This window comes from Diceros bicornis, chromosome X (assembly GCF_020826845.1).
Source record: "Diceros bicornis minor isolate mBicDic1 chromosome X, mDicBic1.mat.cur, whole genome shotgun sequence".
NCBI classification, from domain to species: Eukaryota; Metazoa; Chordata; class Mammalia; order Perissodactyla; family Rhinocerotidae; genus Diceros; species Diceros bicornis.
The window spans coordinates 43,448,161-43,471,432 of NC_080781.1; the positions used below are offsets into that span (position 1 = coordinate 43,448,161).

General features: G+C 39.1%; 1 protein-coding gene across 2 annotated transcripts in view; it reads right to left on the reverse strand.

Moving 5' to 3' along the window:
- SHROOM4 (shroom family member 4) overlaps window positions 1-23,272 on the reverse strand; it is a 186,591-nt gene that overhangs the window by 77,430 nt on the left and 85,889 nt on the right. For both annotated transcript variants that reach the window (XM_058535877.1, XM_058535878.1), the window contains exon 2: window positions 14,643-14,794. In XM_058535877.1, the coding sequence (XP_058391860.1) occupies window positions 14,643-14,794 (152 nt within the window). The remainder of the gene's footprint in view (window positions 1-14,642; window positions 14,795-23,272) is intronic.

Genomic DNA, 23,272 nt, shown 5'->3' on the forward strand with positions numbered 1-23,272 from the left:
GCCTTCCATCTAATACTCCACATTTCTGTACCCCTTCACTGCTAAAAGCCTGGAAAGACTTACTATCTTCACTTCCCCACTCCCCATTCTTTCATGAGAGAATCCATTCAGGTTTTTCTCTCCAACATTCCATTGTCAAGGTTGCCAATGACCTCTAATGTTGCCCAAATCAACAGTCAATTCTCAGAATCAATGGCTCATGAACATTTGACACAGTTGACTATTCCCTCTTTCTTGAATCAGTTTCTTCACTTGGGTTATGGGACACTGCTGTCTTTTGGTTTTCCTCCTACCACATTCGCCACTTCTCAGCTTATTTTTTTGGTTGTTCCTCATCTGCCCTATCTCTAAATATTGGAGTATGCTAGGGCTCAGTCCAAAGACCTCTCCTCTTTGCTGTCTACACTTAACCCATTAGTGATCTTATCTAGTCTCAAAGCTTTAATTATCAGAGAGTGACTCCAAAATTTATATATTTAACATTGACTTATTTCCTGAACTTGAGACTGATCTAATTTCTTACTAAACATTAGCAGGTAGCTGCCCAACAGACACCTCAAACTTAACATGTACTAAGCCAAGCTATTTATTTCCTACTTCTTTCCACCATTCACCAAACTTATTCCTCTTCCAGTCTTTCCCACCTCAGTAACTGGCATCATCCAGTTATTCAGGCCAAAACCAAGGAAACTTTTATTCCTTGCTTACTCACACCATACCACAACCCTGCAGAACTCACACCTAATCCATTAACAAGTCATCCAAAACAAATCCCACATCCAACTACTTTTCACTATCTCCACTACTAAAACCTAAGCCCAACCCATAACCACCTCTTGCCTGAATTATTGCAAGTAGCCTCCTAACAAATTTCCCTGCTTCCGCTCTGCCCTCTACAGTCTGTTCCCCATATAGCAGCTAGGGTGTTCATCTCCAAGTCCAAAACCAATCATATTGCTGTCCTGCTTAGAATAGCTTCCCTCTGCAATTAGAATATATGTGAACTCCTCACCAGAGCTCACAAGTCCCTTTGTGACTGTGTCCCTGACTACCTCTTCCACTTCATCCTTTTTCATGCTTCTTTTTGCTTACTATACTCCAGTTTCAGTAGCTTTTTTCTGATCCTTGAATACATCATGTATTTTCCCATTTAAGGGCCTTTATATTTGATATCCTTCTCCTGGAATTCTCTTCCCCCTAGATCTTTATCTGGTTGCCTCTCTCTCATCATTTAATTCTTAGTTCAAATATCTTCAGAGAGGCCTTCCTTAAACTAGCTAAAGTCTCCCCTGTTTTCACTGTACCCACTATGCCCACATCCAGTCATTTTATATACTCCTACATTGCTTTGTTTTTCTTTATAACACTAACTGATATTATATAATGTGTTTATTTGTTTGTGATTATTGTCTACTTCCTCTATCCTCACTAGAATATCATCTCCATGAGGGAAAGGACTATTTTGTTCACTGCTATGTCCTCAGTTCCTACAAGAGTACCTGGCACAGAGTATGGTCCTAGTAAATGTTTGTCTGATGAATGAATAAAAGAAGGAATAGTTCCTCTCACTGTGTTTGTCCCCCAGGATCTTGTCCCAGTCCTTTTTACTTCCCCTCTATACAACCCTTTTAGGAAGATCCCTCCCACTCACTCTCAATGGCTTCAATTACCATCTACCCAAATAACTCCCAATCTAATTATTGAGTCCTTGTTTCTTTCCTGTACCTGAGAATTATAGTTACAATCGCCTGCTGGACATTTCTACTCAGAGGTCTTACAGATGCTTCAAACTCTGCATGTCCAAAACTTAACTCATTATTTTCCTTTCTTCTGATATAATGCATATAAAATACCTAGTCAAATGCTCAGTACCTAATACGCACTCAATAAATGCTAGTTCTTGTAACCCCATCTAGTCTATTAAGCAAGAAATTTTGGACTCATCTTTGACTCATATTTATTTCCCTTACTGAATCCACCACCTTAGTTTTTAAGTATTTGGAAGTCTGACAACCCAACACCCCTGGGATTCTCAGCTTTTAATCCTCACTCCAGTAACCCTGATTGCCCCTGCCTGCATACATTCGTTTAATTCAATTAGCTATTAAATGAATATTGAGCTTGTAACCCTGCTAGGCACTATGATGGCTATGCTAGAGATACAAGGATGAATAACACATGGACACTGCCAAAAATTTACAGGGGAAAACAGATGAGTAAACAAGTTGTTACAATATAGAATAAGCAGTGGGATAGAGGAAATCAGAGGGTGTTGTTTGTGGGAGAAAAACTTTAAATAGAGTCCAGGGATGAAAGAGCTAAGGAAAGAGTCTTAGAAGTGGTAAAGCCTTGGTGAAGTCTTGAGTGTTGAGTAAGAGCTAGCTAAGCAAAGGAGAGGAGGGACCAGTCATCACTCCAGGAAGAAGCAGAAGAATGTGAAAAGACAGAGACATGGGAGATGATGTTATAGCTGGGAAAGTACACACAGTTGAATATGGCCACAGCATAGAGTGCAAGCTTGTGTGGAGATAAACAAAGGTTATATTCTAAAAGGCTTTCTTCAACCAAATTAAGGAGTTTGGATTTTATCTTGAACACAATAGGGAACCTTGAAGGGTTTTGGCGAGTAAGGGTTTCATGACCAGATTTACATTTAAAAAGAAGACTCTGGTTGCAGCGTGGAGAATAAATTCAGAAGGTAGGGAGAATGGCAAGACTGGAGGTAGATAAACTAGTTGAGAGACTACTGCAGTGAACAAACAAGAGAGGAGAAATTTGAGAAACTGTCAGTAGGTAAAAATTGCCAAGACTTGATCAATTAGATAGAGAAGTGAGCAGCTGAGAAAACTGAGTTCACTGTGAACTATTTACTTATACAGAGGTACACGAGGAAAAGCAGATTTTATCAGGTGTTGGATGTGGAGGTTAATGAGTTTAATATATACAGGTGGTATTTTTGAGATATCTGTGGGGGCATAAATGGAGATGTCCAGAAAGAAGTGGAATATGTGGAAGAGTGGTATGGATGGAATAGTATATTTAGAAGTCTTACTTGCTACATAAAATCATGAGAATGAATTAAAATCACCCAGATTGTGTAGTGTGACAAGAGTAGAGAGCTTTGTGAAGAACTTTGGAGAATATAATACTTAACAGGAAAGTGGAGGAAGAGGAACCATAGAAAAGGAATAGACAAGAGAAATCAAAGAAAAGGCAGGGGCAGAATAGTGTTACTGGAGCCTCAGGAAGAGGAAATTTTGAGAAGGAAGCAGTGTTCAACAGTGTTAAGTGCTGAGGAAAGGTATTGGGTTGAACGATGTCCCCTCAAAATTCATGTCCACTCCGAACCTCAGAATGCAACCTTATTTGGAAATAGGGCTTTTGCAGATGTAATTAGTGAAGATGAGGTCATACTAGATTAAGGTAGGCCTTAAATCCAATGACTGGTGTCCTTATAAGAGGGCCATGCAGACGCAGAGACAGAGCAGGAAATGCTATGTGCAGACGGAGGCAGAGACTGAAATGATGCATCTATGAGCGAAGGAATGCCAAAGGTTGCTGGCAACCACCAGAAGCTAGGAAAAGGCAAGGAAGGATTCTTCCCCAGAGTCTTCAGAGGGAGCACGGTCCTGCCAACACCTTGATTTCAGACTTCTAGCCCCCAGAATTGTGAGAGAACTTCTGTTGTTTTAAGGTACCCAGTTGGTGGTACTTTGTTATGGTAGCCCTAGCACACTAATACAGAGGTAAAGTAAGATAAGAACTGAAAAAAGTTCATTGCTTTAAATAATTAACAGGTCACCGGAAATGTTGGCCAGAGTCACTCAAGGGATGTGGTGAGGGACAGAATTGGATTGTTATGGGTTGTGCTTGTGAATGGGAGGTGGTAGAGTAGAAACAGCGAGTGTAGAAAACTTTTCAAAGCAGCTTAGCTATGAAAGAAAAAAGGACAATATCTAAAGATGAACATAGATCTGAGAAAGATTGTTTTCAAGATGAGAGAGACCTGAGCTGATTTGTAGACATAGAGGATGGGGCCAGGGCAAAGAAAAGGATAACAGGCTAATAATACATGAAAAATTGAGAGTGGGACTCACAGGAGCAAGATTTCTTCAGGAAGTGAAGGAGAATGAGTTCCAGGCCACAAGTGAAAGAACTGGGTATATCTAAGTGAGAAGATAAACTCTTGTAATACATATCCCTTTGGGTTTCAGGAAGATAAGGATAGAAAAAAAATCATTTAGACCCATCTCTGCAGGTCTTCAATGCTGGAATGAAGTATTTGAACTTAATTCTGGAGGCAATTGGGGCTTTTTTTTTGACAAAGGGAATGGCATGACCCAGGCTAAGCACCATGGAGATCTCATAACACGTGAGGTTTACCCGGAGCACAATTATTGCTGATTGAAATGAATACAGAGATGTGCTTTAGGGAGATTCATTTGGCAGAATTGCAGAGAATGGGTTGGAGGGCATCCAGGCAAGAGGTAATGAGTCCCTGGCAGTAGCAGGAAGAAGGAAAAGGAGATAGATGAGATGAAAATTAGAAACAGTGCAGAAGGAGCTCAGAAAGGTCTTAGGGACTGTTGGGGATAAAAGAAGGAATTGCAGAGGATTCTATAGTTGTGAGCTTGACTCACAGGGGTAGGAAATATGCCACAGACAGAAATAGAGATATCAGTAGGGGGAGGTTTGGTAAGGGGTAATGCACACTTTGGGATGGAAGTCTGCAGCTTAGGAAGAAGGTAAAGCTAGGCAGAGAGATCTGGCAGTGTCCTGTATCCAGGAGAGAGGTGAAACCTTTGGAAGTGGATCAATTTATAAAAGAAGAGTTGTCAGAAGAAAAAGATAAGGTAAAGGATAGAATCATGAATGTACTTTGGGTGTAGGAAGAAGAAATTTCCCTCAAATGCAGGAACGCTTCCTAGAGGAGGTAGCAAATGTGAGATACCCCAGAAACAGTGGAAAGAATGCTTGACTGGTAAGCAGAAGCTGCTGGTTTAGTCCTACCTCTGTCACTTCTAAGCTGTGTGGCCTTAGGAAAGTCCTTTCTCGTCCTGGCCCTCAGTTTTTTCACCTATAAAATGGGGTCGCTGAGTACAGTGATTACAGAGACTCCTTTTAGCTCTGACATTACATTTTCCTTTAATTGCAGCTTGACTTTAGTGTATGGCCAGTCTTTGGCAGACAGAGGTGGAAGACTTTCTAGGTCAAGGAACAACATAGAAAAGGCAAAGAGGCACACTTAAGAAATGAGAAGTAAACCAATTTGGAACTAGTTGTTTTTCACAACTTGAGCTATCCAACCTAATGATTATTCTGATTGACAATTATTAAGGTAATATACAATTGATAATAACATCTGGTCTATGTTGTCAAAAGTGCTAGCCATTAAAAGGAAATTTGTGTAATGAAGTTTTAACCAGTATTGTAATCCCTGCTAAAATCAGTACTGAAGGATAAGCACCGCCTTTCTTTTATTTACTCAGGAAAAGAACAGTTACCAAATGCCTACTTTATTTCAGTTACCTTTATATATTTGACTAAAATGCAATTTCCATGAGGGCAAGACTTTCTTTTTAAATCTGTTGTATTAACTGCTGTTATCACCAATGCCTGGAATGGTGCCTAGCACATAGTCAGGATACAATAAATATTCTTTGAATGACTTGGAAAAAATATATAAAATCTTATTTAATCCTTACAACAAGCTTAGAAAAAGGCATTAGTATTTTCATTATACAGGTGAGTAAAGAAAGAATGGCTAAAAGAGGTTCTATAAACTTGCTCCAAGTCACACAGCTAATATGGGTAGTGCCAGGGTCAAACACAACAGACTATAAGCTCCACATGGGCAGGGGATGTGTCTGTCTTATTCTCATGGTATCCCCAGCAGCTAACTCAGTATCTAGATTACAGTAGCACTCACCAAACATCTTTTGAATAGAAGGAAGCAAGCAAGAAACACATACTTATGTGAACACAAATACCATTCATTTTGTCCTACACCAAGCACATCATCACTGAAATTCAAAAGAGTAGTAGAATCTCAAGAATTCATTAGTCTGCCTTATGTGTTTGTTGGTTTTAACATTCTGTCATTTTTTATTTATTCTCATTTGTAGCCTGTGATGGTTCTCTTTCGGTCATTTTAACCTTTAGATAGAGTCTCAAGGTCTTCTTTTTGGAGGATGCTTTATACCATGGAGCCAGCCAACTTTTTCTGTAAAGAACCAGGTTGTAAATATTTTAGGTTTTGAGAGTCATATGGTCTGTGTTGCAACTGCTCAACTCTGCCGTTGTGGTATAAAAGCAGCCATAGACAACACGTACATGGATGAATGAGCATGCTTGTGTTCCAATAAAACTGTATTTACAAAAACAAGTGGCAGGTGAGATTTGGCCACAGACCATAGTTTACCTACCCCTGCTTTATAATATTACTTTGATTCTTCCATCTCTTGCCTTTCCAGGACTTCTCTAACACTGTGTCAACTGTGAAGCTCCTCCTATCCCTGACATATTAATATATGATAGGACAAGTACAGTTTTAACAGTTTTAACCCCGTCCATTTAATTGTAGATGGCAGGGGTATAATGACAACAACAGAGAAAGGTCAGCTAGGGAGGTTGGCAGGTAGCCTGGACAAAGCCCCAAGATACGGCAGCTCCTTTTCATAATCATGTTGGTCCAAGATCTGGACATCAGGTTTGCAGGACAAAAACTAGATTTTTTTTTTTGATCAATGTACCTAGATTTGATCAGTTACTTAAAAACAGGCTCACAAATAACCATACTCATAAGAGGCTGAATGTAATCTCATATGCCAATTTATATGACCTTGAAAACTATAAGTAACAAGTAGACAAGTTATTCATATTCTCTACTTTCCTACATCAGGATGTGTAAAAAAAAATCCTGAGTCTTTCCTCTGGGCCATACGGTGTACTAGGTGCTGGGGACATAACAATGAATACAGAGCAGCGCCTTTCCTCATGGTTCTTCTAGTCCAGGGCTTGGCAAATTTTTTTCTGTAAAGGGCCAAATAAATATTTTTAGGCTCTTCTGGTCATACGGTTTCTGTCACAACTACTAAATTGTGCCATTGTAGTACAAAAGCAGCCACAGACAATACATAAATGAATAGGCATGATTCTGTTCCAATAATAATTTATTTCTGGACACTGAAATTTGAGTTTCATATAATTTTCACATGTCATGAAATAAAATACTATTCTTCTTTTGTTTCCCCCCCCAACTACTTAAAAATATACTTAAAAAAAGACACTCTTAGCTAGCAGGCCATACAAAAACAGGTGGAGGGCTGGTTTTAGCCCATGGGCTCTAGTTTGCCAATCCCTGGTCTAGTCTAATGGGGAAGATAAATGTAAAAACCGATTATATTTCAATACAATGTGATAAAGGCTAGAGTTCACGGGAACCAGAGAAAGACCAACCTAACTCAACCCAAGGCATTAAAGAAAGTATCCCAGAAACAGCAACTCCAGAGCTGAGTCTTAAAGAATGTTAATGTGAAGGCATTAACCAAAGAAAGAAAGGGAAAAGTATGCTCCAAGTAGAAAGTAAAGAATGAACAGAGTCACAGAGTTGATAAACAGCATGAAATTCTTGGGGAATGGTATTGCTCCAGCATAAAAGACAACTTGAGGAGTGCCAAATGAAGTTGCAGGCATGTGTAGGGATGAAGACATAAAATGTCTTATATACCATGCTTCTGGGCAATGAGGGCCACTGACAAGTTTTCAGCACGGGATTGATATAATTGAATCTGTATTTAAGATTTATCTCTGTGGCAACACCTCGGCAGACAGATCTGAGACAGCTGAGAGGCTACTGAAATAGTCCAGGGGAGAGATGATGAGGGCCTGAACTAGGGCGATAGCAGCGGAAATGGAGAGAAGAGGATAAATTCTGGAAGTGTCTAAAAAGTAAAATCAACATGGCTCAGTGAGGGAGAGCAAGGAGTCAAAAGTGACAGTTTTCTCACTTGGATGGCTAGGTGGATGAGAGTACCACCAACTGCTATTGGAAGGGAAGAGAGTTTTATAAGCTAGATAATGAATTCAGATTTCTACACGTTGCATTTCAATTTTCTATTGGGTTTTCCTGTGGAGATTTTTACGAGGCTGCTGTGCATATGAATTTTGGAACTAGAGATACAGTCATGAGTATAGAGGTTGTAGTTAAAACCATGAATGAATGCAGTTGCTCAGATTAAATGGGTAGAGTAAGGAGAGTCATGGGCCCTGGTGATTAAAAGGAGACTGATAGAATAGGAGAACATGAGGTTTGAGGCCTCAATGACATTGAAGAGCAGCTTTAAAGAGAATGGGCTATGAGAAAGCTAGAAGGAGAAGAGGTTTTTATCAGAGTTGAATTTAGTCTTTCTCAACCAATTCCTGAGAATTAAGCCCTAACGCCTCAAGGCAGTGGTTCTCAAACTCTAAGCTTTTCACCTGGAAAACTTGTTAAAACACATTGCTGGGCACTGTGGGAGATCAAGATTTGGCCACCCTGAAATCTATCTCTTTACCTTGGTTGTTTTCTCTGAGGACATTTGACCTCCCCCACTAACTGCCTAAAAAATTTGACATAGTAACTCCTTCCTGGAACAGATTTTCTATCTGATGGCTGTAATATAATGTAAAATAGATGTTAGAATAGAAAAGGCACCAACAAGCCCATCTTATCAGAAGTTCTGTCTCTGGCCACATTCTTTGGATGGCCCTGCAAGGAGTTGCCAGACAGACATTTACATTTATAAGGGAAATCTCCATTTGTAAAGGTATCTCCCTCTCTGTATTGGGAAGAGGGGGGATGACCTCATTTCTAGAAACTTATCAATGTGGAAGGTGAGGCCTTCAATCTGCATAATAACCTTACTCTTGTTTACTGTGCTTTAGTGGTAATCTCCTGTAACTGACTGCCCCCCTCCCCCAACATCCTCCTTTGTCATTGGCTGAACATGGTATTTAAGACGAGAATTTGTGCTATTGTGTTGAGAAATGCAGTGTCCCTGCTTTCTCTCATGTATACATGTTATTAAACTTGGTATTATTTTCTCCTGCTAACCTGTCTTGTTAATTATTTGGCCAGCCATAAGAACCTTAAGGAAAAGGGCAAAGGGAGATTCTCCCTCTCTCCCAACAGCACCATCCCCTGAGCTCTGATTCAGTAGGTGTGTGGCAGTGCCCAATAATTTGCATTTCTAACAAGTTCCTAAGTGATGCTCACCAGTGAGAACCACAGCCCTAAAGCATCCATTGTATATAATGAATTAAATTCTCTCTTATGTATCTAGAATGCTCCTAGTTATGTGCCATTCTTGGGAAAATTGAGATAATAGTCACTCAACTTATTTTCTTTGTTACATGACTCAGATAAGGAACGTTGTCAAGAAAGACCAGAAGGCGTCAGGGGTCCATGAGAGCAGAGACCATACCTATGTTCTTCATGATTCAATCACTACACTCTAGCATAGGTTAGACATTCAATAAATATTTGTTGACTAAAAGGCTGGCAAGGTCCATGGTACAGTCAGGGTAGGGAGCTGCTGATATAGAAGGGTTTATCACTGAAGTTAAGATCAAGGACCCAAGAGACTAAAGTTTGTGATCCTGTACAAGGACAATGAAATCTTTCAGTATGACGGCAGGAATTGGGGTAGAGAAGATGATGGTGAAGCAGGTGCCAAAGTATACAACAGAAGTGGGAGAATGACCTGGAGGCTGATAGATGACATTGGTAAGGAAATAAAAATGATAAAGCCTACTTGTTTGAATTTTAAAAGTGAAGGATTTTGCAGGAGGGTGGAGGAATAATGGTTTGGAAGTTGTCTGTAGAGAGTATGCTTAAACCAGGGCATATGAACAGACTGTCCATTAAACTGAGTCTTGTTTTTTTATTTTATCATTTAACACAGTGCCCTGAGACTTTACCCACACAATCAAAAATTACTTGTACACGTTTTCTCTTCCCATACGGTTTTGTAATTTCCACCATTTACATCCTCTTTCTTTCATACATATTTCTTAAGGTAATTCCTAAGAATTTTCTGTGTTTGGTTGCTATTGTGAATGGGACATATTTCTAGGAGCTCTAAGCTCCTAATTGGTTATTGTAGTCTATTGTCAGTTTTAAATTAAATTTGTGCTTTTTTGACTTATTAGTTAAATAAAATCTTTAACATAGGTTCATTTTTTTATCATTATGAGTTAAGATTTTACCTTTTTAAAAAATTATCTTTTCACATTTGCAATGAATTGTTATTGTCCACTATTACTCAAGTAGATTTGATAAAATTTCATTTATAGGTTTTGCATCTAAGTTCACAACCTGAATAACCTATTCTTTTTGAAGCAGTTTCTCAGGTGTTGGTACCAGAGTGATGCTAGCTTCAAAAAACAACGTGAATAACTGCAAGATTTTCAATTCTGTAACAATGTTATAGAAGTGAACTTGGCTATTCCTAGAAAGTTTAAAGGAACTCACTGATAAAAACATCCATCTGGTTATAAAGAATTTTTGTGACTTTCTCTTTGATAGTTATTTTCAATGTTTCTACAGTTACAAGTCCATTTATTTTTCAACTTCTCAATAATGATTGGCATTTAACGTTTTATTAGATATTTTAATTTCTTTGAGATCTTCAAATTTATTAAGGTACAATTGTAGTATCCTATAATTTAAGAAACCTTCTTTGTATTTGCTATTATATTCTATTTATCATTTAAATTATATTTATAATTCATCTTTGCTTTCTTGATTAAATTTGCTAGAGGCTTATCTACTTAATTTATCCCCCCATAGAAAAAACCTACCCCTCAGCTTCATATTATATTGGATCCTTAGTCATGTAATTTCATTCTTCATTTTTAATAATGAAATATTTAACATTATGAATTTACTTCTGAATATTGCTCTCAAAGTTTTGATAAGTCATGATCTCATTTTTGTTATTTTTTATTAGTCTGCTAGTGTTCCTTTGGGCTAATACTTGCATTTAAACATGTTCTGAAATATTCAAGCAGTTGAAGGTTTGTTTAAATTTTGTTAATTTTTCTTTGTGGCATACCATATGAGCATTTTATAAAAGTTTTCTGAACATTTGAAAAGAGGGTGTATTCACTGTCTATAAAATATAATTTTTGATATTTATTAATTAAATCTGATGAATTATGTTTTTCAAATATTCTAAGTACTTACTTTTTTTTGGTCTACTTTACCTCTCATACCTAAATTATGTGAAAATCTCCCATATAGACGTTTCTATAATTTTTCTTCTTGTATTGCAAACAGTTTTTTCTTTACATATTTGGATGCCATTTTTTGTTTTGTAAAAAGTTGGTTCATGAATATAATATCCTCAATACAGTTTTATCTTCTAGCAATATAAAATGAATCTCTTGGGACCAACATGGTTGTATGATTATTATTTCTGTTTTTTTTTTCAAATAGATAAGTGACATGATCAGATGCCTTATTTGGAGAATGGATCGATTGGAAGGAGGTGAGATGGAAAGATGAGAAGCCTGTGAGAAGGCTCTTACAATAGTCCAGGTAAGAAATCATGGTGATTAGATTAAGACAAAGGCTACAGAGAGGTTTTAACAAGTAGAATCATCAAGACTTGGAATTACTTGGATTGAAGGGGGTTGGGGCAAGCGAGAAGAGTTGAGGGTAACACCTAGATTTCTGACTTAGTTGACCATTATCTAAAAGGCAATTTAGGAGGAAAAGCTGTGCTGGCTTTTCAGAATAGGCCATTTTGTAAAGTTCCTTCTTTTTATATTCATCGCAAAGGATTCAAGCCCAGACCTAAAGCTCAATGTTGAATCTTCGTCAGTTGATTGTTTACTCAAACCAAAGTCTGTCTATCTTAGTATAAAACATTAGGCTAAATATTAAATTTCAGGGAGATCATAAGTCTTTTATGTGTGCTAGGAGCTCTTCATAAATTTGAGGAATAATTTGGACAAAGAATGAGGGAATAAATGTCCTATACCATCTCCAGGATTGTCCATAGGTGAAGGTTAAGTTCTCCACAAGAGGGCAGCATCACCTAATAAATTATGTCATTGAATGCCTCCTCCAATAGGGGCTGAGAAGAACCCAGATAATGTAGGTTCAGGGAGCCATAGGAACTGCCACACCATGAAAACCAAAGGGCCCTACCATCTCCAAGGCCATAATTATAGCTACTCCTAAATGACGGGTAGTGGCAGATGTTGCTACAGCAGGGAGAAAGAGGACATGGAGCTCACCAAGGGAGGATGAGTGGGTGACACACCCGAACACTCTCATTCTTATGACTGGCTCAGAAGCCACCCTTGGCTGGGTTGTCTAAATTCCCTCTAAGTGCTGGTATCTCTGTATAACCAGTATCTCACAGGGACTTTTATTTCCTGTTCAGACCTTTGTCACCCCTAATGGTTTCCCAGCAAATCATGTTCTCTGAAGGTTAGCTTGCAAAGCACACTATAATTCTGATGCTCTCCTTATTTAATAATGTTTGGTTACTCCAATTATGCTTCTTTTATACACTATGGAAAGGAATGGGACTGAAATTCATTGAGAACCCATTATGTGAAAGGCATTTTACAAAAATTGCCTCATTTAATCATCACAACAACACCATTATGTAGGAACTATTATTTCCCATGGGTCTATCTGACTCCAAAACAAAAACTCTTCCAAATTCACCAAGCTACCCCTCCAAGAAGCCTTATTTTAAACCTAAATCATGATGGATTCAAGATTCAGTCAGTGACAATTTGTCTATGGTATAAGGCATTACTTAACATGTCACCTCCTACCCAGGTTCATGGGCAGGCATGGCTTAATCTTAGGTACCAGCAGGTATTATAACAAATCAATGGGATCCTATACAACCTCACTCTTACTAACTCAAAACCCTGTCTCCCTAAGTATTCTCTCTTTGGGATAAATCATTTGGTTTTGGAGCCTGAGAAAAATGGAATAATTAAAGATGGCTTTTGTGTTTCCAGCTTGGTTGACTGAAGGCAGGATGGTCCCAGTCACTGAGATAAGGAGATTGGGAGGAGAAGATGACATTTTAGGTTTTGAGCGTGTTTGAAATGCTTCCGAGACATCTAAGTATAAATGTCTAGTAGGAAGTTGGCTATCTGGGTCTGGGCACAAGAGATATAGTCATCCACATATAGATGATAATTGAACCTTTGGAACTGGGTGAGATTTTCCATAGCATATTAATGAAGTTAGAAAGGGTGGAATTAGGGGAAACACCAACAATTAAGGGATGGTCAGAGGAAGAGCAGGTACCTAGTTTAAACAAATGAACAGAGAGGTAGGAAAAGAACAAGGAAATGGGATATCCTGAAAGCAAGAAAGAAGAGTTTCACAAAGGAGGGCATAATCCAGAGCAATAATGTCGAATGCCATATATATGTCACATATAATAAAGACTGAAAATAATCCATTGACTTTGACAATTACGAGGTAATATGTAGCTTCTGACAGAGTAGTTTCAGTGGAGTTCTGGGTGTCCAATTCAGACTGCAGTGGGTAGAAAGCTTAATGGTAACTGAAGTGGAGACAGTGAGTATAGACTCTCCTTTTGAGAGACTAAGCATGAACAAAACGAGAAAGACAGGATAGTAGCCAGAGGGAGAAGTATGTTTGTGGGAAGATGCTTTCAATTTTTTTTCTTATAAAAATAATTAAGATGGAGAAACTTAGGCATATGTATAGGATAAAGGAAACAAACTAATAGAAAGGGAGAAGTATGAGCTCCAGTAGTACAGAGCAAAGATGCAGCAGCAAAATGAAAGAGAGGCGATACGGAAAGCTCACCAATAGGCAGATGTTTGGCAGCAGCAGAATGACTAAGCCCAGATATGTCCTTACCTTCCTTCTGCTTATGCCACTCCACTTACCTGGAATGCCTTTCTCCTCCTGATGGTTTATTTGTCAAATTCTACCCATCCTTTAGCTCAAATCCCACCTTCTCTATGAAATCTTACCTATCAATCTCTTCTGAAGTGCTCCCTCTTTCTCTTGAACTCTAATAGCAATTTCTGTCTGAACAATTCATTTGGCAGTCACCCTTCACCCTGTGAAATCTCCTTTATTGCTCTCTTAAAAATATATTGCTAAATAATTTGTCACATGGTGTCTTTTCTCCCCTGTTAGACTGTACACTCCTCAAGGGCAGGGTTTCTATCTTAGAGTTTGCCACAGACTCCAGAATGCCTACCATGGCTGGTAGTAGGGTCTCTTTAAAGCTATGTGGTTGAACAATGGCAGCCTGTTATGAAGGAGGAGACAGAAAAACACTGGGTTACATAGGCCCTTGGTGTGCATTGAGTCATCTAGTTCTCTCAATAGCAAATAAGGAGACTGCATCTTGCAGAGGTAAAATAAATTTATCCAAGGTGACTCAGTATGCGGCAATGCCAGGATTTGAACCACAGGCCCTTTCTTCTATGCCATTCTGCTTCAATTGTCTGCAAAATTCCGTTCACGTGAACACCTCTTTTCTTGATGATATTGATAGAGATATGACTCTATTGAGGTTTTACTACCAACCAAGTGGTTTCAGCAGCCACTGCACCTCACAACAAATCTCCTTGTACCTTACCTCCTGACAATCAGCTTGAGGATCCGGAAGGAGCCTTTGATAAGGATCAGGGCCTCTTGTCGGGAGCCATACAATGGAGTGCCATTGATATTCACCAGCTCATCACCAGTCCTCATCTTCTGGGACAAGGCTGCCTTGCCCCCATCTTCAATCTGTGTTGCAGAGAACAAAACAGAAAGCAGGTGGTGAGGTGACTCCTTCTCCAAAATTCTACTTCCTGACTCCTTCCAACCTCTGAGCCACAAGTAGTACTGGGGGATAGCTCCAGGAAGCTCCAGGGAGCAGCTAAGAAGCTGATCATAGGCGATTATTTACTGAAGGTGAAGCTTGGGCAATCCCTTGAGGAAGGAGGCGACACAGAAATAATGTAGTCTCTGCCATGGAGTAGTCTACAGTCCATCTGGGGAGACAAGCACTTCTAAATAAGAAAATGATGCTTGGAAGGAACCCCACAGTGTGGGCTAAAGTAGCAGCATGGCATAGCAAAATGTGCACACAAATTAGAGCCAGAAGAGCTAGGCTTCAGCAAAATGACATTTGGCAAGTCCTTTTCTATCTTTAGGCAGACTTTGAAGTCTGACAAACTTGAGTTTGAATCTTGGCTTTAGTACTTCCTAGCTATGTGACTCTGAGCAAGTTACCTAACTTCTCTGTCTCAATTATCTCATATGTGAAATATAGATAACAAGAGTACCTACCTCACAGGGTTGTTAGTATATGAAGTGTCTAGGAGCAGTGAGACCTCAATAAATGTGAGCTCTGATTATTATAGCAAGAGGGTTGACTTTGAAGATTTTGAAGGCAGCTTCCAGCTCAATATTCTGAGTGGAATTGCAAATTCAAAAGGTACAAAGTATGTATAAACAAAGTAACTGATCATTTATCTATGTCTCTTCAACAAGTGCCTAGCACAATGCTTCCAGTTTCTGGCACATAGTGGGCGTTCACCAAAAGCTGGGAACATGGGTCTTCACCGTTCTACCATAGGCTACAGAATTTCCGTTGGGTAGGGCAATCTCAGCAAGAAGGTAGTCAGGATGGGGGGAATTGAAAGCAAAGGCAGAAATAATAGCCTCTTGGGCAGGCAAAAGAAAAGCAAAGCAGAATGTCCCCTACAAGGGTCCTTGCTTACAACCACTTTTAGATGTAACATTCCTTCTACCACAAAGGTGAGTTTTACCTATTGGAACATCAATTCCATTCATGCTGGTAGGAATCATCGCATCCACTCATTGATTCATTCCTCAAGTTTTTTGTGAATTTCTAGTATGTACAGGACAACATGCTAAGTGCTAGAGGTACAGAAATGAACAAAGCACACATAGCTCCCAGCCTCAGGGGTGGGTTACCATCTAAAGTTCACATGTCCACGAAGATGGTCAGGTAAAAAAGGTCCAACCCACTGATGGAGTCAGGAAGAGATGTTGTTTGTGTTTTTCTCCCAGGGGAAAGGGAGGTGAGGATGATTAAACCACACAATCCTTAGGGAAAGGGAGATTGTAACTGGGGCAACTAAGGGATGGTCTTCACTGCAGGTGTTTTTACGCTTACTTCTACTCTTGTTCCAATCTTTCTCTCAGTCTTCTCTAGCATCCCTCCAATCTATCCCCACACCATGGAAGTTAGAATATTGCTGAACTTTAGGTTGGCTAGCTCATGTGCAATTTGGCAGATAAGACCTGAGTGCAGAGAAAACTTTTAATTCAGGATTTTAAAAACACCATCAAAGAAATTGAAATTCTGAGTTAAATCACAGACTGTTATTGACTTTATGGCTGCTAACCCAACAGTTTTTTTTTTTTTAAATTAACCTTCGACAAATCATAGGTTAGCCAAGTGACACTGAATATATATACCTTTATTCCAGTACCTGGGCCCCACTCAAGACAAAACAAGTCAATATTGGTAAATGGGGAATAACTCACAGAAAATTAATTAGGATCACACTCTTATTTCCATTGTCATTATCATTATTACTTCACAGTCACTGCTGCCTGCTGCCAAAAAAAAAAAAAAAAAGCAACGTGCTGTACTTGAATTTCAGAAGTTCTATTTGAGTGACTCATTCCTTTGGCATCCATGGAGAGCCCTCAGCATCGGGACTTCCAACAGGGATCAGCCATTTGAAAGGGCTTCCTTAGGCTAACAAAGATCCACAAACAGGAGTCTAACTAAGGAATGCTAACAGATTTTTTTTCCTGTTGATGTACATTACTCTTAATTCACTCTACCCATTTTTTTATTCATACAACTCAATCATCCATATTACTGTTACCCAGAGCAAGTCTTCCCTTCAACATGTATTAAGTACCACCTCGGGTTAATTAAGCACTTTGTTACATCAACAAGATCTCTGTTTATTCTAGGCCAGAAGATGAAAGGAGGGAACCTTTTAACTAAAATACTTAATTATCGCTGCAGCAAAAGCTCAGGTGTTTTGCATTCCCTACTGCCATTTCGGCTGCCACCGAGTCCTTGCAGGGACTCTTTCTTGGACTACATACAGCCTCAGGCTGACTGTGCATGCCCCTTTTTCTGTTCCATGCCCTTTCTCAGTCACCAGCAGCATCCTCCTCAGGACAGATATATTGGGTGCAATAACGCCACTTTAGCACAAGTGTCAGGATTCGCAGACAACAAATCAGCGAATTATGGGCACCCAGCACAATCCCAGAGTCCAGACAGATTCAGATCAGGAAATGAAACTCCATCTGGTTACAGATCCCTTGGACCATACCCCAAACTTAGCCCTTTCCCAGACCCAGGACATTTACGGAGCTATGCAACTGATTCCTTCTTACTCCTCCTGACTTTCTGATGCTTTTAAAAACTATTGTTCATTAGTCTTTCTCCTCCCCCCTCCACCTCTAGATTCCTGGGATCCAGCATGTCTTCCATCTCTTGTTTTGTATCCTGACAGCCAGTTCTCCAGGTCAATGGCTCAAACACACATTTGTTTATATAGAAGATAAAGCATCTGTTCATTTTTCTAGCAAGGAAAAGGAATGAAAAGGAAATAAAGGAAGGAAGAAAGGGAGGGAAGGAGAAAGGGAAGGAGGGAAAGAGACAGGGAGGAAAGAAGATATATATATATCTTCTTCTATAAAAGGTTTGTTTTCCCCTTCTCACCACCCCACTCAAAACTCTGGCTGGGGCCCAGGAAAGGTGTGAATCAACAAACTTGTTGAGAATAACATGCCCTGCTTGAGGGGCTGTATAGCATCTTTTGATGCTGTCCATTAGTAAGGCTGGTGAACTTTCCAGCTTTTCCTGAATCAGACCTTCAGGGTGGCTTTCTTGTTTCATTTGAAGTGTTGTGAATTCTCAGATTGGACCCAGACACATTGGAATGTTAGTATAAACACACATCACAAAGCCCAATGTAAACGATGGTTAACTTATGTGTCATTTTGGATTACCTAAGTGATGGCTGGGCTAGCAGTGAGTGGCCCAAGTAATTGAAAATTTATAGCATAAAGGTCATATAACCAAAAGCCAGCTGATGTCTGGAAAGTTGGTGGAGCTGATTGACCTTAGACAAGTCCCTTTCCCCTCTTTCGACCTCTTTTACCCTTACTGGTAAAATGTAGGGGTCTGACTAGATGATCTCTGAGGGCCCTTGGAACTCTGACATTCACTGACCTGCGAACAGTTAGAAAAGTCATGCATTATCCTTCTGCTGACACAGATAATACATCTTGTCACTCCATTGTACTTTGCCTTCACCCATGTTTCACTCTTTCAATACTGACTGGTTAACATCCATCTCTCATTTCCCTGCAGTCTTTATCCATTGTTTCAGAGTGGTCCATCAAAGTTGGAACACTTAAAATCGCACAGTTGGGACACTGAGAGAAAGAGATTTCTAAAGCCCCATTTTGTGCTAATAAGCTGGTGATTTGGAAATTTTTGATGGATCTTCAATGAAGCATGAAATGCTCTGATCGCTGTCAATAAAGCGACAAGTCGGCCCCTTGAGAGCAAATGCAAAGAAGAATTGACTTAACAGCACTTACTGGCTTTCTAGTAGCTTTCATTTAGTCAGATACTAGCAGATACTTGCTTGGGTCTCTTGAATAAACGTAGGAGAGAGGAGAAAGTGAAGGAAAGAAAAGTTAAATCAGGTTTATCTTGAAAAAATGCAGTCAGCAGGAGAAACACCATCTGTAACAACAACCAACAGGTATTGAATGTTGTAAGAGCAGCATTAAAAATCAATGACAGGATTGTGAATACCTCTGCTTTCTCTACAAGAAATTTATTGGAAAAATAGGCATTGACTGAAAATTTCTTGGCCAGTTCTAGGAGCTTCTGGCCAAATAACCAGCCCATACTCCTACCTTCACCAGCCTGTCTATAGTCTAAGAAGGCAAACAACATCGTTAAGTGTTTAAATTGATGTATTTTTTACAAATAGAAAAGGTCCACCCAGAATACAGTACTTATATTGCTTAAAAAAACAGAATATCCTCTGAATGTCTTTTTAGCACTCTTGAAAAGATTTTCAAGTTTTTAGTAACAGTCCAGATGCCAATTCATCAATTCAGTTTTTTCTGGGGAATCAATAGAGAAAAAACGTAGAGATGGAGATAAGCTGGATTTGAGAAGTTTAACTATTAGGAAATAGGATCATCAAATAATAGATAAAGTCCGTGCTTACCCTGAAACTTAGTTTAAAATCTTGAGCAGATCACACACAGGCTGAGGGCTATCTGTTTCTGATCTGCCCTCTCTCCCACTATTGGTATCCCTTAGAATCTGATCATGCTAGGAGAGATTAATCAGAGTACCCTGGACTGGGGAGACACAGGCTCTGAAACCTCTGCAATCTCTTTGCCGTGGCTTTCACCAGTCTGATTACAGGCTGCAGACATACCAGATGCCCTAACTTGTCTCGCTTAGCAATTCTCTCCCTTCAAAATTCCTCTCAAATTTCCAAAGTAGTCTAGATTAGAAAAATAAGAAAGTCGGCCGTTCCTAATTTCATCTTCCCTACCTTACTCTAGCTTCCCAAAAGGCAAAACAAAACAAAAACCTCTCTCTTAAATAAACGAGAATTCAAAAACAACAACCAATTAAAAAGATGTAAAGTTGCCCTGGTTCTAAGTAGTAATCCCTGTATGGAGATAGACTGAGGAGGAGGACACCAAGGGAGAAGATATTCTTTCCCTCTACCAGCTAAGAAGCAGATGCCCAAATCCTGCATGGGGCTGCCCCAGAGTGTACAGTTCTGTGGATCAGGCCCATGGGCTCCCCTGACCTTGGATCAAGGGAACTATGCTGTGCCCCACAGCATCCCTACAGACAGCTGCTTCCTCCCCAGCTGCTTAATCACCATCTAGTTTACTAATCCTCATAACAAAGGTCCTCTAAGCTCCAAATCATTAAATTTCCCTGGGGATTAGCCCAAGTCAAATTCTAAATATCTTTGCCAAAAACTCAGTCAGTCCAGAGCCAAGCTCAGCTCTAGGAATGTGGTGATGAGGAAAGGGGTAAGGAGTCAAAAGCACTGTACCATACATCATCACCCAAAAGCGAGTTTGTCTTTGCGCCTACCAGGTCACATTGTCCTGCTATCTCCGTAAGTCAGGTAAGGGGGAACAAACATCAGCGTGCAAGAGTAACCTCAGGGTTTCTTACATTATCAGCAAATATGCTCATTGGGGTCCTGTTCACACTTTGTCAGCTCTAGCCATTTGTTTACACTGAAGTCTTTTGCTGACATTAATGTTATCAGTTTGTCAAAAATGTTAGCCTTTGGTGATTTAGAACAGTCTCCAGCATGGGGTGTATATACCCCAGGCTATGCACAAGATGATCTACTGGAAGGAGAGATATTGGACCTTCTGTTTATATTTATGTTCATCTAAAAAATTTAAAAATCAAGCCAATATTTAATATTGGTGGTAGTAAATTATATCATCCATAAATAAAATTATGTATTTTGGGGACACATGCTCAAAACATTTTTACTGATGTAAATTTTTACTAGAAAAATTTGGCCGGATCATAGGCTTAAATGAGAGGGCTAAACCCATAAAGCTTTTAGAGGAAAACATAGGAGAATATCTTTGTAACCTTGAGGTGGGCAAAGATTTCTTGGGCAGTATGCAAAAAATAATAACCATAAAAGAAAGTGCTATCTTGAAGTTCATCAAAATAAAAAAATATGTTCATTAAAAATGGCACTAAAAAAGTGAAAAGACAAGCCAAAGACTGGGAAAAAATATTCATAATATACATATCTAACAAAGGACTTATAGGCAGAATATTTTTAAAAACTCCTACAGGGCCGGCCCAGTGGTGTAGCAGTTAAGTTCGCATGCTCCACTTCGGTGGCCCGGGGTTCACAGGTTTGGATCCCGGGTGCGGACCTATGCACTGCTCATCCAGCCATGCTGTGGCAGCGTCCCATATAAAGTAGAGGAGGATGGGCACAGACGTTAGCTCAGGGCCAATCTTCCTCAGGAAAAAGAGGAGGATTGGCAACAGATATTAGCTCAGGGCTAATCTTCCTCACCAAAAAAATAAAAAAATAATAAAAAATTAAAAAAAAACACACCAAAAAACCCCACAAAAAATCCTACAAATCAATAAGAAAAAGACAACCAATTAACAATTGGCAAAAGACTTGAACAGGCACTTCAGTAAAGAAGATAGCCAAATGCCCAGTGGGCATATGAAAAGGTGCTAAATATAATTTTTCATTAGAGAAATGCAATTTAAAATCATAGTAAAATATCACCATATATCCACTAGAATGCCTAAAATTAAAGACTGAAAACACTAAGTATTAGCAAGAATGTACAGCAATTTGAATTCACATTGCTGGTGGGAGTGTAAAATTGTACAACCACTTTAGAAATCTGTACCCTTCTCTTGGACCCAGAAATTCCACACTTAGGTATACCCAAGAGAGAGAAGTGCATGTGTCCACAGAAAGACTCGATTGTTCACAGCAGCCTTATTCATAATAGACAAAAACTAGGAACAACCCAAATGTCCATCAAAACAAATACACAAAATGGCATACTACACAGCAATAAAAAAAACAAAACTACTGACACGTTCAACAAAATGGATGAATCTCAAAAATATTACATTGCATGAAAGAGACCATACTACAACAATACATACTATATGATTCCATTTTATATGAAGGTCAAGAACAGACAAAGCTAATCTATGGTGATAAAACTCAGAATAGTGGTTACCTCTGGAAAGGAGGGACTGACTGTGAAAGCACATGAGCATAATTTTCAGGGCTGCTGAAAATGTTTTACAAATTGATCTGGGTGCTGATTACATGGAAATATACATTTAAAAATCTATTGAGATTTGTGCATTTTACTGTATATATGTGATTCCTTAATTTAAGAAAAAAATTTAAAAATAAAGACCACTAGACTATACAGATTATATTTCTGAGGTAGGGACCAATGATCAGGCAGTATTTTCACATACTCATGGCTTTAATCATGGCAAAGGATTTCACTCAAAGAGTAAGCCTTTATAATAGGGCTATAATTTATTAATTCGCCCATTGTTCCTCTCTGCTTTGAGACAGTATTCTTCCACTCCCCCTCCTCCCAAGAAGGTGGATGATTTCAGTAGGAAATGAAAATAAAGACAAACACTTCATTTTCTTTTCCTGCCAACTGGTAAAAGTGAAAAGTTTTTTTTAATCACCAACCAATTTCTATCTTGACATATCATAAAAATGGAATCAATCCCTTATCCAATCTTGGAGCCATCTACTTCTGCTCCTCCTACCTATCCCAGATATGTCTCTCTCTCATGGTCCCCAGAGTTCCAGATACCCACTCTGAGAAGCAGAACTTTAGGTCAGGCCATTGTTACACAGGCAACTGTCTCTTCTTCAGGTATCATCACTGCCTCCTATTGGGTAGCCCGTGCTTCTTGCTGTCTAATAAGCTATGAATTTCAGTGGTACAAGTGAACAAAGAACCTTGCAAAGCTGATGTGGTAGAGAGAGTTCAGGGAGGACTGGGGTGGAAGAAACTGGAGGAAAGGATATGGTAGCATGCTAAAGACTTTGCTCCTGACTTCTAGAAGCAGTTGCCAGCAACAGAGTTCACTATTTACAACCATAATATAAGCTCTCTTGTATAGCGTTAAAACAGTTTTCTAGACAAACCAGAAAGTCATGATGGCCCCCAGCATTAAGAGCAAATCTAGTGAATGAGTCTAGATGGCTATAAAGATCAACAGTATTTTTCATACCATCTAATAAAATCACTGGAAATAAGATACATTAACCTATTGGTGTTTATGAATTGTGCATGAATACTTGTAAGAAATATCCAAATGAAAATGAAAATGGATGTTAAATTCTACCAGATTACTAGAGAGAGATGGAAATAATTCTACTTGGATTAATATAATCTTTATTTCTCCAGTATGAACACATTGTGACATTAAAACTATTCTTCAAGTTGATCAAAAGCATCTTTTTAACTTTCCAGCTGAATGTGAATGAGTTAGATAAGCCTTTCAGCCCAAGAGGATGTGATTAACTATCTGGAATCTGAACCATCCCAAAGCCAGGTTCACTCAATAACTCATTGCCTGGTTCCCTGAAGTCGTTTATTTATAACCCATTATGCAAA